A 16,258-nucleotide genomic window follows, 5' to 3' on the forward strand; every position below is an offset into this window, starting at 1 on the left:
CACCATGCTTGTAGGGCTCCTAGTATCGGGGGCTCCAGGGCATGATCCCACCTTCAGGCACTGCAATGATGATAATGTCCCAACCCACTGACCCAAGCATGCTCCAGACAGGGCTGAAAACATTAGCAGCCTGCAGATCAGCTCCCACTTTGATCACAGCTGCACACTGCTCCTGCTCAGAGGCAGCAAGCACAAGCACTGCCTTGCCCAAACCAAGGCAGAACAGCCAGCTGAGACGAGCAGGCTGAAAGACGTGACACCCACTGCTGACCCTTCTGCAGGCAGAGAGGAGCTGCCTCCCAACAACTTTGGGAAAATCAAAGCAATAGCCTAAGGGGGAAAAAAATGGCTTTCTTCTCTCCCTTCTCTACCCACAGCAAGGTGCATTCAGACACAGCTTGGAGGAATACGAGCCACAGAAAAGTGATGGAATAAATAGGGAAAAAAACAACAAACAGAGGAAAGGAGAGGAAAAACATCAAAAGGGAACTGCAGCTAGCAGCTGGGAGGAGAGATTAAATCCCCTGTTAAAAATCCTTGTTTTACAGGGCTTGCTAAAACATACATAAAGGAGAATTTCTAGCATTATATCCACCTGTCTATCACACTTTTCAGCCTTCAGGGCAAACAATGTTTTGCTTTAAGCCTCTTAAGGTATATATTACATTACTTGGGTATTGTTATTTACAAAGTGCACTGTGCACACCTACTGCTCTACAAACAAGTGAAGTGACAGCTCAGGCCTTAAATAAGATGCAATATTTAATGAGAAGCACAGCAGTGCAGAATGACAGTAAACAAAAAAACTATATTAAAAACATGCATCAAAACAGTGAAAGATGAGAAGCACAATGTGCTTGCAAATTCTCAGTTACTATTTTTAAATCAAAGAACTGTGATCTGAGGATTAAAAGCAAATGACTTGGCATGAAAATAAACGTGGGTTCTCTACCAAATTCAAGCATCTGCAGCCAACATTCATTTCAAGAAATTGATAAGCCCTCACCTAGGTTCTATGTGCTAAATGACAGCACTTCCTTCTTAGGGCTAAAAAAAGCTATTTGAGAAACAATAAGTTGTAAGGAACCTCATACCATTTCTGTACAAGACCCACAGTTAACATCTGAAATACAGGGTATGCTTCTGAGTCATGCCACCTTGATTAAAACAAACAAGACAGTAAAGAATAACTCAATAACCTATGGAGAAGGAGTCAACTCATGGTTCCCCTTCACCAGAAACGCGTAAGAACATATTGCTGGTGTGAACTCTTCACACTCCACGTCCAACTAGAGGTGTTTTTGGATTTTACCTTTATGTCACACAACAGATGATAGAAATCTCTGCCCCATCATACTTGTAGACAGGTCCACATCAACCTCTAACTTCCTCAGCACTGAACTGCAATGTTTCTTCACTCCTCCCATACCACACAGCAATCAGACATAAATGGATGGAGCCTCTGCTCCCACTGCTCTTTCCAATTCTCAATCTTGTTTTGAGAAGCAGAGGCTGGAATTAGTGTGAGCTGTCCCACAGGTGATGCCACCTTCTGTGAAATGACACTATTCTGCCTCTTCTGCACTCACTGCTCTCCCACCTACTGAGGGAGGCACACGTACTCAGGTTCCAGCACTTCTCAAACATGACCCAAGCCATTTTTCTGCAGTTACTGCCCTTAACTATCTCATGTTCTCAAACCCTCAACGATGATCTACAATCTTTTACTGTAAGTGTGCCATCTTATAATTGACTGTATTAAAACACATGTTGTTCAAATAAGCATATGTTGCCAATCTGGGTCAGTCTGTGCAACTCATCTGTTCAAATCATTATTCTCTACTTAAAAAAGAACCGCTTTTAATGTTACCATGAATCTAAAAAAAGATGCACTGCACTTTCTTACAGATTGCCAAGGATATTGGACAAAACCTCTGAAAACATGGATCTTCATTTCATCCAGTAATAAAAGAGCCCATCTCTCCCCAGTTCCTTCTCCCCTTCCCAGTATTTCCTATGACACACGCGAGGAATTCCAACACTTGGTAGTATGTAAACAGAAATATGCAGAAAACAGACCCCAGTGAGCCTGACCATTTGAAGCAGCCACTCCCATGCACAGCAGAAGCTTGAAAACCAGCTGGAACATCTGACAGTTAATGCACTGCTACAGGCCACCAAAGAAGTGAATGGAAAGCAAACCTAATGCAGCCTGATTACTTTGAGCAGTGAGCACAAGGAGCACTGCACACTGAACTTGCTGCCAGCAACAGTAATGCCAGCACGTAAAGCCTGCTAAGAAGGAATTACAGTAATTGAGGCTTGCAGTTGTGAGCTACCATTGCAAGACATCACAGGACACTACGAACGATGCCTGTGTAACCAGATAAAATGGCTTTCTTACTGCATTCAGCTGGAAGATGTGATCACGAGCAACATCAAGATTTTTTTCTTTCTCTCTTGCACCTGCATGGCTTACACCATTAAGCAACAACAGCAAAGGAAAGAATAACCACCAAAATAGTGACCTTCACAGTCCAACAAGTTGTTTGGTGGCGAAGAGGCTTCAGTGTAACCAAGATGGATCAAACTAATCAAAAGAAGGCATTTTCATAATGCTGGCAATTGTCTGATAAATAACATAACTAGCTGCATCAGAACACACACTGAAAGCAGATGCTAATGGTAAGGCTGCTTCCAAAGCCAGCAACGTAACAGCAGTTTTTCCTCTGCAGCACCTACTTTGAAAACTGGAACTTTAACAAACCTGAAATGATGACAGCCTTCACTAAACTACACTTACCACGAGCAGCAAACAGGTAAAGTGATACCTGAGCTACAGCGAAGGCAGAGCACTGCTGAGCATGAAACTGTAACTCACATAAAGTACAATACTGAGAGTTGAGACCTTGAGTAAGGATAAAACTGCACGAAGTGCTTCAAACATATCGTACAGCTCAGTCTGATCCCGAAATCCAAGAAGCAGGATGTTCATCAAGAATACACGATTGCTTGTGCCTTTGTTCTTCTGTCTCATGGCTGCTGAACCTAAGAGGTTAACAGCTGAATGTTTGCATATTCCTCTAACATTTGGGAATGCTTTAAACCACGGAGTAATCTTCCTTCTGTTAAAAATTCCACCTCCCCCCCCAAGACAGAAAGTCTAATAAACTAATGCACTCATAGCATACCATTCATCAATAAATTAATGCGTTAGGAGTACACTATTTAAAGACCTGTTAGGATAGTTTTGTTCCTGAATCCTCCTTTCTGAACTCTGTACTGTCCTAATAGATGTTCACAGTCAACATCTCCTCCATGCACCCCTCATAAGGCAGCACAGCCCTTCATTGGATGTCACAGCTAAGCTACTCTTAAGAACACTGCAATACCATGAAGAATGAATAGGATTTAATGAACACCAACCCTAAAAGTAGCAAAAAAATAAAAATAAAATAAAATAAAAAGCAAGGACCAAAAGACTTGCATGCACTTAAATGCCCTTTGCCCTTAAAGCAAGCACAGAACACCACGAGGGGGCCCATACACGTAGCAAGCTGCAAAGAAAATACTGCACATAAAATTCTCCACAGAGAATTTAACACAAATTAATAAGACAGACAGCTGTACAAATATTTAAACTGAGGAAAAGACTTTTGAACATTCAATGGTACAGTGTGTTTGGATGGGCACAACAGCAAGCTATCTGCACTACCCTGATGATCAGCGTGGTTTTGGAACCAGTGTCAGCAGGCAGCCTTACACGTCCAAACCCAGGATTTTAGCAGTTTGGGTTTTTTCCAAGTATTTAAATATCTTTAAGTCTCTTCATATTCACATTCACTTAGAGCCAACAAAGCAGTCAGGAGGAATATAAGGAATCTTCCCTCTACCAAACTTTTACCAATGCAACAATAACACTGAAGATTGAGATCCTTACTGCTTTATTTAAAAATCTGAGATGACACAGGCACTAAAATCCCTAAATTTCAGTGATCTTATTTCTTCCTGGAAGACCTGTGTTCCTTGATGCCTTTGCAATGCCAGACCTTAAAACTTCAGGCCCACATTGCATTGTATTGATTAAAACAGTAATTCAGACAGCCCAGGGAAAAGGAAAAGGGGAGCTGAACGATCACAGTCAATCTCATCACCCCGAGGACACACTGTGAGTGTAATTAATCCTACATTTACTTAGAGAACTTCACACCCTACACATAAAGCAGCAACTCCCTGCTGGCTTCAGACTAGGTAATTATGTTGTAACAAGGACTAGGTTTCCATTATAACAGAGATGAAAAGGAGAACGGAGCTATGAAGCTAGCCTACCTTTCAGGGTAGGTATCACCTGCAAATCAAGAGAAGCAGGCAGAACATGTTCAGGAATACTTGAGTTAGCTTTTATATAGTTAAGCCCAATAATGTATCAGCTTCTAGTGACTGCACAGATGCCACCAGGAATCATGGTTCTTAACTCTAAAGCAAACAGCCCATGTTTGAACTGGCATGTTGTACCTATGTTACCAAAATTAGCAGGATTACGCTTGTGTCAGGTGCGAGTACACCTACTCTGCAACGTGAAATTGTGACCACAGAACATGCATACACTAAAGCAGTCTATACACAGATATAATAAATCACATTTCAGGCAAACTTCCATGGTATATGCTGAAATAACTTAGCAGCTCATCTCTCTTAGTGTAATAGAGCTCCTTTGCTGTACAAGTCATAACTACATGCAAAAGGAAAGAAAGCTCTGGAGAAAGACAGCAGGCTGCGTAAGGGAACACAGTGCGAGTCATTGGGTAAACTGCCCTGACATCTACAAAGGATGCTATGGGGTCACAGACAGAACTCCTCTCCAAAAGGGAAAGGGTTCTGCAATAAACCTGCATTTGACTCTCCTGCTCTCAGCAGCCCATATGCAGCTGTGAGACAACTACTGGTTTCCTCAAAGATCACCTCTGCTTCATCTCCTGCTTTCTGCACTGAAGTGAAGTGTGGAAGAACTGAGAAGCTCAGACTAGCGATACAAATTCGGTTCTAACTTCACCTTGGAGAAGCTGCCATATGTATCACAGTGGTTTGTAAAATCTCTGACCTACAGGAAAAAAAAAAAAGGCATGCAAACCAGACAAATTAAATTTAATTTTATTATGGAAATGAAAGTCATAACAGAAGTGACAGCAGGGCAGATGATAAGCTCACTTAGCAGGGTGATCAAATGAAGTGATGACATGTCATTATGACCTCAGGGGTTAAAGATGCAATTTTCCATCTGGCTGCATCTGGCTTTTCAACATAAATGTTGACACCACCTGCCAAGACTTTCTACAAGCTGCCTCCATAGGTCTTTGTATAGCTTTTGTTACCCAGGTTAATATTTACTCTTCCCTTCCTTCTGATCTTGCTGAGCAACATGCTCCCTTTCTTCAAAACCCAACAAACAGTTAAAAATGATTTTACAGCACATTTTATGCAATAGGTAAAATAATTAACTTCACAAGCAATTCAAAGAAAGGCTAAAAACCTAAACCTAGTTTTCCCTGCTTTTTAAGACCGCAAACTGGAAGGTGAAACTTCAGTTGCTAATATCTTGCTTTGACTAATACTTTTAGGAATCTTCTTTTTCCTCTAAGTAAGAGGTACCTGAATAAAATCAGCTTATCTGGAAAAATCCCTGAAGAACTAGACTGTATTCACCATATCCAATTGACTATCAGCCACCTGCATTTGTTTTTACTCAGCAGCTTAATTGTTTCCAATTCCAGACACACTGCTTAAAATAAATCATCTCCTGCCAGACCAGTGACACATTCACTTATTCATCTAATTAAGACACAGCCAAACGATGATCTCAAACCAAATTTGTAATCAGCTATTGGCACACTATTGGCTATAAGGTTTTGTTCCCACACTGAAATTTAAAAGCTAGTAATCACCAGTGGTGTTCCCTTCCTGGAAACTCACTATTAAAAAGGATATTCTCCTTCTACCATTTGACATACCCATTACATTTTTTTGCCTGAGACTAGCTTTGTTCCTAAAACTGCATATCCCAGAGTTTTCTCCACCAACGTTGCTTTCAGCTGTTCTTAATGTGCCCAGATTCTCCAGGAAGAAGAACCCACAATCTGTTTTAACTGTTTGAACAAGGAGGCCCCAAGCTCTTGGGAAAAAAAAAGAGTTCTTCACAGATTTTTGAAGAGTGACCTGGGGATTACAGCCATGAATAGAGAAGAGAAAATGGAGACAAAGAAGGTTAATGAAGCTTGAATTAAGTAAAGAACAGCTAGGAAAAAAACAGAGAAAGTATCCAGACTGAATGGACACAAATAATTTCATTAAAAGACCATAAAGTTATCACTAAATATCCCCCACTCCCAAAATTTCCCTACAGAGGCAATCGCCAGAGGGATGTAACAAACTGACTGGAAATCCTCGTTCTCAGACTGATCATATTTTCTGAACAAAAAGTCAATTTAGTACTTCCCTTCAACATGTGCAAAAGGAAAGGCATCCCTGTTCACTCAGAACATGTTTAACTTCAAGCATATGCTCCACTGATAAACTGAACAAGAATGACTTGGGCACATGCTTAAATGCTTTCCCAATTCAGATCCTAAAAATAGGCAGTGGTTTCTACAGTTTCTCTTGTTCTCCTAATGACAGACAACTATTGTGCCATGTCATTATGACAAAAAGATAGCTTAATTGCCCTCATTCCAGAAGCTGTCAGTTCTGCTTAACTGGTACATAATGTATTTGTCTGGGAGTAAACGTGTTAATGCATCAGTCACTTATATCTAACGTACATTTTCTTCTGCTGTACTTAAAAATTGTTTTTTTTTTTTATGGCTGACTTCGTAGGCATTATATTCACTGATACACACAGCAGTGATATTGTCATTCTGCAACTCATATATTTGAGAAAGATGCATTAAATAACTATTTTTCAAGACAACTTCAACCTGAACATGAGTTTTCCCCAAAGCTTTTCTTTCCCAAAACCAAAGAAAATTCACACCTCTTTTTAAAAACACAACTCCTCTGAAGATGGCACTATCCCCCCCCACCAATAACAACTTCAGAACTTACTTGATTTTTTGAATCCAGATGCAGTAGTCTGTAATGAAGAGGTCATTAAGGATGTAAGCAGGGTCACCCTCCCTAAAAATCTTGTGGACGTCCAGCAAACATTTCAAAACGGCAGCTCTTCCTGGAAATAGATTTTTATCAGCTTCCTCCCCTCTGAGGTGTTAGTAATTTTGCTGTCTACACCCACCCTGTAACAGCCTCAGAACAGCAGCCAGATGACTGTGCCCCTCAGAGCCTGACTTCAGCAGGAATCCCTGCAAGACCCCAGCCTGAAGGCACAGCCAGGAGTGTACTTCTCCACAGCTGAAGCAGCCCCCTTCCCCAGCATCCCCTTTCCTCTTCTCTCTGCACTGTGCCACCCCAAACTTTAGCACAGCCACATGGATTAAGCTGTAAAGTAACTCACAATTAAACAGTTTTGCCCTATCATTCCCTTCCAAAAAACCAACAAATCATAATTTTTCTTTATTCTACAGAAACATTTGTGTTAAAAAAACGTAGCTCACTGCAGGATCCAGTACCCAGGACCACAGCAATCATGTACTCCAATGTAAGTGATACCATTGCCTAGCATCCAACCATGGTTTTCAATCAAGCAGAACTTTTTCTACTCCTCTTAAATAGTAATTTGGCCAACTGAGCCTCCAGGAAAAATTCATTTCAGGCTCAAAAAAAGTGCAGTTTAACGTACAGTTGATAAATGCTGAAAATGATTTCAAAAACAAAAAGCTTGACCATTTTCTCGTGCCACAGACAAATCTTTCTGTAGTCAGTTTATTTCTCTCCATAAGCAATGAGCCTTTAGGAAAAGGAGACCTGATTAATACAACTTGCAATTAGCTGGAATCACCTGCCTTAGCTTGAAAGTTGCTAAGGGGTTAAGTGCTGGAACACTAAAAAAATAAAAAATAAATTATTTTCCTTGTTTAATGAGGGGAAAAAGAAAAACATTCAAATGAAAACAACCACTACTGCAAATGGAATCTAATAACCCTCTCCCAAGAGACAGGCTCCTCCTAGGCTATGAAACCTCAACATGGATAGAACTACTTTTTACAGATATATATTGAAGAAAAAAGAGATCAGAACTCCCCCTGCTGTTCGAGCACAACATTTTTGCTTCTTGTTTTTCAGCAAATTCATGCTGAAAAATTCTGACAAGAGAATTAAAGTGAAAAGATGTGGAAGGTGGTAGGGTGGAGAACAGACCTGCCAAGTGTAAAGCAAACAGAGCTAATAACAATACTGGTCTGGAAGATAAGCCATTGACATAAAGTCAGGACAGAATGCAAAAGAAAAAATCCCAAGTATAAGTGATGAACTTTAGAGTCTATCACCTTCAATGCTTGTCAAGCCAGGCTTGTCAAACTCAACTATTTTGACTACAGTGAAGTGCGCTCTTTTAAGAAGAAATTATATGTGGAATTAAAATTTTGCTAAACTTTTTGGTTCTAGCTGTCAAGCTGCCAGCCTGAATCATTTACAACATCCACTACATTTACTCATCTGCCACGTAACAATGCAAATTAGTGACTGTGACACCAAATCTCAACAAATCTTTCTTCATAAATCACAATTTTAGATTACGTTAGTGGGCCTTCACAGGCCTGTCATCAGAGGGCCTGGAGTTCTAGCCAAACTCAGCTCCTGCCTGCTCAACACAGACACTCTAGGTCTCACTGAAGACTCCTCTCCTAAAGCTTCACAAAACACAGCTGGACAACATCTGTTATGATACTAGCACTGATCAAAGCTTTTTCCAAGTAGAGATCATAGAATGGTTTGGGTCGGAAGGGACCTTTAAGATCACATAGTGTCAACCCCCTGCTGTAGGCAGGGACACCTCCCTCTAGACCAGGATGCTCACAGCCCCATCCAGCCTGGTCCTGAATGCTTGATATTTATAACACTTTTATGGAATAAACTTAGACCACAATTGTATATGTTAGCCACTGGCTAGTAAACAAGTGGCTTCACAGGCTCTTTCCTGGTAACTACACTAATTTTATTACCTCCCAAGTCCCAAAAACAGAAGATGTCCAGGAATGTGGCCATCAAGTTCAGGTGAATGTGGCACAAAAATTTTTATAAGTAACTTACCTAGCTGCAGTATCATGACCGTATCACTGAAGGCACGTGTCACCAATCCAAAATGTCTGTACAGTGGATAGCACACTACTCTTCTTCCAAAAGATACCAGGACATCATGAATGCTCGTGAAACACTGTTTGTGTCAGTGGAAAATCTCAATTAGATTGTGTACCTTTCAACACAAAGAACTACTACTACTTCTTTAGGAAAGAAAAGTCATAGCTGCACAGAAAAAAGGCACAGTTTTAGATATTATGCATCCGAAATCTGTACTTTGATGAAAATCAACATGCTATGAATAGAAACAAGATACTGCACATTCAGTTTGCATGGCAGGGTAAGAGAAGTTCTATACATTTTGGTGGTTTTGTATTAAAAATAGAATTTAGGGAACATTAAACATCTAACCTAAGACTTTGCCATTCCTTAAATTAAAGCAATAAATTACATCTGCCTCACATTATTATGTATATAAGGAGAACCTATAAAAAGCCTTTTAAGAATATAGAAAAAATTAAAACCACATGATATTAACAAAATACATGTGCATATGTAAGTCCTTTAAAAACGATACAAGACTCTGCCTCTCATGAAAATTACAGATATTTAAGACAGGGAAAGCAGCTCATCGTCCTCCCTTATGAGTGAGGAAGACTTCTAATTTACACAGACCAGACAAATTAGTGAGTTATCACATATTCTCTTAAGAGAACAATTTCTTTTCCAGCTTTCATTTTCAAAAGACAAAATATTCCAGTTATGGGTTTAAATAAAAATACTTACAGCATCTTGAATTCACAATTTATTAAAAATAATAAAAATGCTTTGCTGGCAGCAAACACTTTTTTTGCATGATATGACTACGTACACCTCAAACCACTTTTCATTTCAATGGATCACCAATAAGGATTTTAATCATTTCTACTCTGTTATTTAATATTTAGGGCCTAGTGTGTGTGCATGTATGGCAGTCAGCTCCAGCAGCCCATAGCTGAGGCAATCCTGTTTACAGATTGATGCAAAGACCCACCCCTACGTGCTCATGGAACAGATAGAGATACTAACAGCTTGGTGCCAGGAGACTGCATTTGCTGGGTGTGAAGTATACTGCTGGCATGGACTGTGTCAAGAACCACTGCAGTAGTGAAGGAGATCTCTGTGTGCACTCATCCTCTCTGCTGGGACACAGAAGTGAAGGAATTGGGGCGTTAAGGCAACTGTACTTCAGCTGCACTCTGTTGTGACTTGCTGCCTCACACAAATGAGCACTGACTGACCTGTTGTCAGCAGAACAAGTTCTTATTACCAGATATAACATTCCCCACTCCTCGAAATGATTGTGGGACTCAAATACCCTGGCAGAAATCTCATGTTTGCTCCTGCAAACTGAGAACTTGGCTTGGTAATGTCAGCAGTGCGGGAGGGACAGTCCCTTCTAGCTCAGTGCCCCCATAAGTAGTAATGGTATGCAGGCCAAGTTACATCCCTGTAAGAACATTTCCTATCACTGGGTTTGCAGATGCTTCTGGGCTTCCCAGCTGCACTCTCCAGTGCACTCTGAAGCCACGCAGAAGAACAGAGATGCCAGAAGCCACCTCATTTGCAGCCAAGAGAAGAAGCAAGCCAGAAGTGCAGAGCAATGAACTAAGAAGATGAAAAGTGTAGCAGCAAAACTCCCAGAAGTGGGCAAAAAACTGCTTAACTGAGGCCTGCCAACAGAGCAAGCCTTACAGGACAGAAGAAATCACAACTGCTTTTTGCACCTTTTCCATCTTAACACACAGAACTGCTTTAGCCAGTTAAATGGGAAGAGATCTGGAAGCTACAAGGCTCTATTTTCTTGCCCTAATCAGGAAGAAGGGCACAAGACCAAAAATAAATAATACACCAAATACAAAACATACAGTTTTGTGCTTTAACTTACCTCCAGCCAGCACAATGTTGCACTCAGTTTCCTGATATTCCAAGATGATTCAACCTGATTTAAGTGAAGAGCATAAAACAAGTATTATCTAATTCCATATTCAAGACCACTGGCAAACTATTTAAGATGAAGCTCTGGCAGCAATTTAAGAACCTTTGTGAATATAAAGGAGTAATTATAACACGTGCATTGAAATGATCACAGGACAGCATTAAAAAATGATATTGCAATGTAGATGTTAAAGAAGTGAAAAGGTTTCTATATTGGAAATATCTAGCTCAAGCTACAATGCCTTGTTTTGTGAAAACAGGTCAAGACTTCTGGCTTTCAGAGAGGATCCTAAAGGCAGCAGTACACATAAAGCACCATTATTCTTAATTGTGACACATTCATAATATTCCTGTGCTACTGGGATGATCACAGCCAACAGCCAGGAAGCCTTGATCCATAACCCTGGCTCTAGTAAAGATTTCCATGGCCTGAATGTCTTGGTTTCCCCATTACATAAAAGCCAAAGAATGACAGTGTGTTTCCCACATATACCATACACAGCTATTGTAAAGACTGATCAAGGTTGGTATACGTTCCTCACATCTGCAATACCATGCAGCAGTAACAGGCAACACAGAGCCCCATGACTCCTGCATTGAACAGGTAGGTCTGCACACTCCTGCCTGCAATACTAAAGTCTGTGGTTCGCAGTTCAATCTGATTAGGATCGAATGGTTTTGATTCCATCACAAAATTCTGATTAAAAAGTATAGAGAAAACATCTCCTTGGCTAATACCAGCAGTGGAGATATTAGGAACAACACTGCAAGTGAGAAGCAAGCCCACTTTAAAAAGATAAGCTCACAAAGGACTGCAAAAGAGCAATGCTTAACTTTTTCTATTTTTCTTCATTCTTATACCCTACACTAAGCCCAGGAAACACAACACAAAATAAAGCAGGCTGCTGTTCTGTGCAAGAGGTAGCAAACACCAGAATACTGAAAATCCACATCTGCCTTCCTGCTTCCCTCCAGTATTTGAATACCAGGAAAAAGAAAATTGGTATCTGCTGACCTTACAGTGCTCACTGTATTTTCCAGAATACCTCAAAAAATATTTTCTGTACTCAATCCACAAACTTAGACCCAAAAATCAATCAATCAAAAAAATAAATAAATCTATTTTGTTATAAACATGTAATAATTGTCTATATAAAACATTACAGTCTCAACCCTACAGAGTTAATGGTTTTTTATGCTTTTCCAGAATCCAAATCAGCATAAACATGTTATGAAATGGTTAAAAATTATATATATAAAAATTATCTCATGAAATCTATATTTACAGTATTTACATAAATCAAGACAGATTACAATAGGAAGGAACAGAACTGTCAGTAAATTCCATCTCCTTCCACTTCTTTCCCACACCTAAAATGCTGCTCCAGAAGTAGTTTTTCAGAATTGAAATAACCTCTACATGCAGATATCATGTTTTTCATTTTATCTTACTCAATTACATATTTTCAATGTTTGCAAGTTCACTTCAAAAGGTAATTCCCTAGTGACAGCACAGGGTCCAGCAATACGTTAGTAAAACATACTATATTTCCTCCCCCATTTCTTTTTTTCCAATTACTTACATTTTTGTCTCCTTCATTGACACAGACTTCATAGCAGTATGCCAGAAGGATATCAATTAAACCAAGGTACACATGGTGACGACTTCTTTTATCCAGAAGATAAGACTTATTTGTGAACTTCCTCAGTTGTTCTCTCTCTTCTTCAGAGAAGATCACTACAAAAAAGTTTAATTGATAACGAATTTAAAGCTGACACTTTCGTTTTAAAAGGTGATCATACTACTTTAATAGTCTCTTTAAAAAGAAGCATTACTAATCACAAGTCATTTATCACTTGAGAAAAAGCCTAAATCATTCTTACTTTCATTATTTATTTAACTCTGTTATAACCTTCGCAAAGTTCCAGCCCTGCCAAGTACTGCGTGTACACACCAGTGAGCACAAGGCCTCAAAGCACCTAAGGTTTATGTGGATGCACAGGTGTCTTGCAGAGACAAATACAGAGATGAGACCTCAGTAAACTAGTTAGTTAAGTCCACAGTGTATGAGATAAAAAGAAGACAGGAGATCAAAAACAGCTGCAATTTTTATTTTAGAGAAGAGTAAGAACTAAAGAAACAAAGAAGGAAGAAAAGGAAAGATACAGGGATATCCCAGTCAGTTAAAAACAGCTACTGTGAGCCAGACCACCGAACCATCTGACCCTGTACCTGCTCTGTGTTTCATAAGGAGGAAAACACCACTGCTACAGCTGTCATACAGCAATAATGCATCACAGAAGTTCTCGAGGGAGCTGTGGTATGGGCATGAAGAGCTGAAGAGAGAATACTGAATGGTAAGGCTTCTGAAGAGCACTCCAAGCACTTCAGAGAGGATGACAGAATTACCTTAAAATAACAGCAGAGATTAAGTAGATAACTGCTAAAAGCCATCTCTGTACAAACTCAAAGTAAATCAAGAAGTCATTCAGAAAATTAAAGCAGCCAAAAGCCTGAGCTAAGAGATCTCCATCCAGGATGGCAATGGAGTGCTGGCAGTACGTGTCAGTAGGCTCTGATTTCCTGTCCCGAGAGATGTAGCAGGCACATCGGGTCAGCCCCAAAGTGACCAAGAGCCACTTCACAGCACGACAGCAGATACTCTGCTGCCCTGTGAGGTCCCACTCCCTTATGAGCAAGTACCAGCATCACCAGAAGCTGCCCCAGCTTCGCCTAGCTAGTCAAACCAGTACATCAAGTTGCTTCTTCCATCCCTTGCTTACTTCTCTCTCCTAAGGATGACGACCACAAAGATGCTTAGAGATGCTCCTCCTCAAACCATTGCATACATCCTATGGAGGGGAGCCCTCTAAGACACGTGGTTGCCTTTATCCCAGGAGCTATCTATGAGACTCCTAATTTTATGGCTGCTTTGAAACAAATCCTCATGATGCCAAAGGCACATACATATGTGCATTCCTCATCTCAAGGCATCAAATTACAAATTAGAAGAAACATTTCTGAGCGTTTCCTCTTTATGAACTTTCTTAATGTTTCTATCAGCTTCATAACCGTGAAATACTTGATTTAAATTCCTACTGAAACTCCTTTACGAGCTAAACACTTCTCTGGAATGGAGCCAGCCCCCATTTATTTACAGGCTCCCACAAAAAAACTTCTTGCTTTTATGCCATCTTAAGAAAGCCAATCTCTTCCACTTGCTACGATCAAGTACAAAATGGCAATTTAGTAAAACTGTGGCAGTTGGACTGCGTTTTTCCATTAACACAATGCAGTTCAGCACTATGCCCCAAATCAGTAATAGAGATGATCAACCTATATTCTACCAGAAAAGGACTTGGTAAGTAAGCTGATTGTTCAGTGGGTCACCTCCGTCATTCCTATAGCAATTATCCATAAAGCTGTATGTGCAGTGTTGTAGCACATTTGAAAAGAGAAACAATGCATAAACCTGCTCTGCAAGTGGCTGCAGAGGGAGTGCAAGGAGGTATCACATCAGGGGTGTTACAGGTAGAAGGTGCAACTGGGAAGAAAAAAGGTATTTTTCACAGAAAACCCCTTCCTGGGCAAACACGCTGTCTGTTACTATAACATACACAAGTGGTGCTTCCACAGCAGCACAAAATGAGGTGAAACCAAAGCTAAAGAAGAAAAAGAAATTGTAAATAAAAACTAGCCAGAAGTCTGTAAGCAAAGGCTGCTACCCCACATCAGAATCACAAAACTTAAGATCACTTTCAATGACTGCAGCAGCAGAGCAATTTCTTACAAAGAAACTGAGTAAATGCTTCCTAGCATAAGAATCAGTCACAGGCAATAGGATTTCTGAGGCATGCAGAACAGTTTCCCAGTGCTCTCATGGCAGAGCAGCAAGGTCCCAGGCTGCAGCAAGCAAGGATCTGCTCTCAAATGCAACAGCCGTGGGCACAGAAATAAATGAAAGAAGATGCTTACCTTCAGAAGACCTCAGGTATGCAGGGGTCTCCAATAAGATACCCTTGCCTCTACGGGAAGGGGTGGATCTTGGTTCCTGCCTTCAGCTCACTCAGGTTCATTGCATGCACCTGAGCTCCCTTAGGTTGGCCCTGTCTTCCCACCAGGCATTCAATCACTGCTTCAAGCCATGACTTCATATTTCCACTACAAAATCCATCTTAGATTCCCCAAACTCTATACTCCAGAAGCATATGTACATGTGAACCATGTTTTTACGCAGAAAACAGAAATCAATTTAGTGAATTTCATGACATTTCTCTCCTGAAAGAGCTTTTTCTCCTTCAAACACAAACTCTCTGAAGCACTGCAACATACACAACTGGACCATAATGACTAAAAACACAAGTCTACTAGACAACAGAAAAGAAGATGTAAAATCAATTCCCAAAAGTAAACGTGACAAGATGTTCGTTCACTTGCTGCAACACACCAGGTCTTCTTAATAAAATTTATCTCTGAAGAAAATAATTCAAGTTTACAAACAAAGATCTATCCATTCCTCAAACGTTTTGAGGAATAAATTATCCAGGCCTGGAACTAATTATTAACATGTCAAAATCACCACCTACTTTGTTTTTCTAATTCAAAAATAAAAGTGCACAGTGAAGGATTATCAGAACAAGCAAAATCATAATTACAACATTGCTGTGTTAAGCCTGTGTTTTGTGTACTGCCATTACCAACACTTTATCTAACAATACCTCCACAGTAATTCACATCAATAACTGAAAAGCAGCATCTGCTGCTACTTACAAAATCTTAAGTTTCTGAAGTTTGATTTTAAAATAATTTGTACATTTGTCAGTGCCTAAGCTGTGTTTCTTCCTGCAACAGCATGCCTGTGCTTTCACACACGGATGTATAAAGGAAACACACAAGTTCATCTCACACAAACTTAACATAATGCTACCAAGATGACCCTTACTTGTTATGTACCTTGCATTCTTATTTTGTACTAACCACCCCCCAGACAGAAACCAACTGTCATTGAAGTACAATCTATTCTCTAAATAGGGGGAGGAGGTTTGACACAGCACATTTCATTACAGTGGGGTGAGATTTTATGTAACAGATAAC

At 40.1% G+C, this 16,258-nt stretch overlaps 1 protein-coding gene across 1 annotated transcript in view; it reads right to left on the reverse strand.

Annotated features, from left to right (window-relative positions):
* SHQ1 (SHQ1, H/ACA ribonucleoprotein assembly factor) overlaps positions 1 to 16,258 on the reverse strand; it is a 36,111-nt gene that overhangs the window by 10,539 nt on the left and 9,314 nt on the right. The window contains exons 7-10 of the mRNA XM_065749888.1: positions 12,747 to 12,901; positions 11,114 to 11,167; positions 9,199 to 9,322; positions 7,099 to 7,219 (exon numbers count right to left, since the gene is read on the reverse strand). Of these exons, the coding sequence (XP_065605960.1) occupies positions 7,099 to 7,219; positions 9,199 to 9,322; positions 11,114 to 11,167; positions 12,747 to 12,901 (454 nt within the window). The remainder of the gene's footprint in view (positions 1 to 7,098; positions 7,220 to 9,198; positions 9,323 to 11,113; positions 11,168 to 12,746; positions 12,902 to 16,258) is intronic.

Source organism: Cyrtonyx montezumae, unplaced genomic scaffold (genome assembly GCF_038088225.1).
Source record: "Cyrtonyx montezumae isolate F1298 unplaced genomic scaffold, pur_monq_1.0 scaffold_6, whole genome shotgun sequence".
NCBI classification, from domain to species: Eukaryota; Metazoa; Chordata; class Aves; order Galliformes; family Odontophoridae; genus Cyrtonyx; species Cyrtonyx montezumae.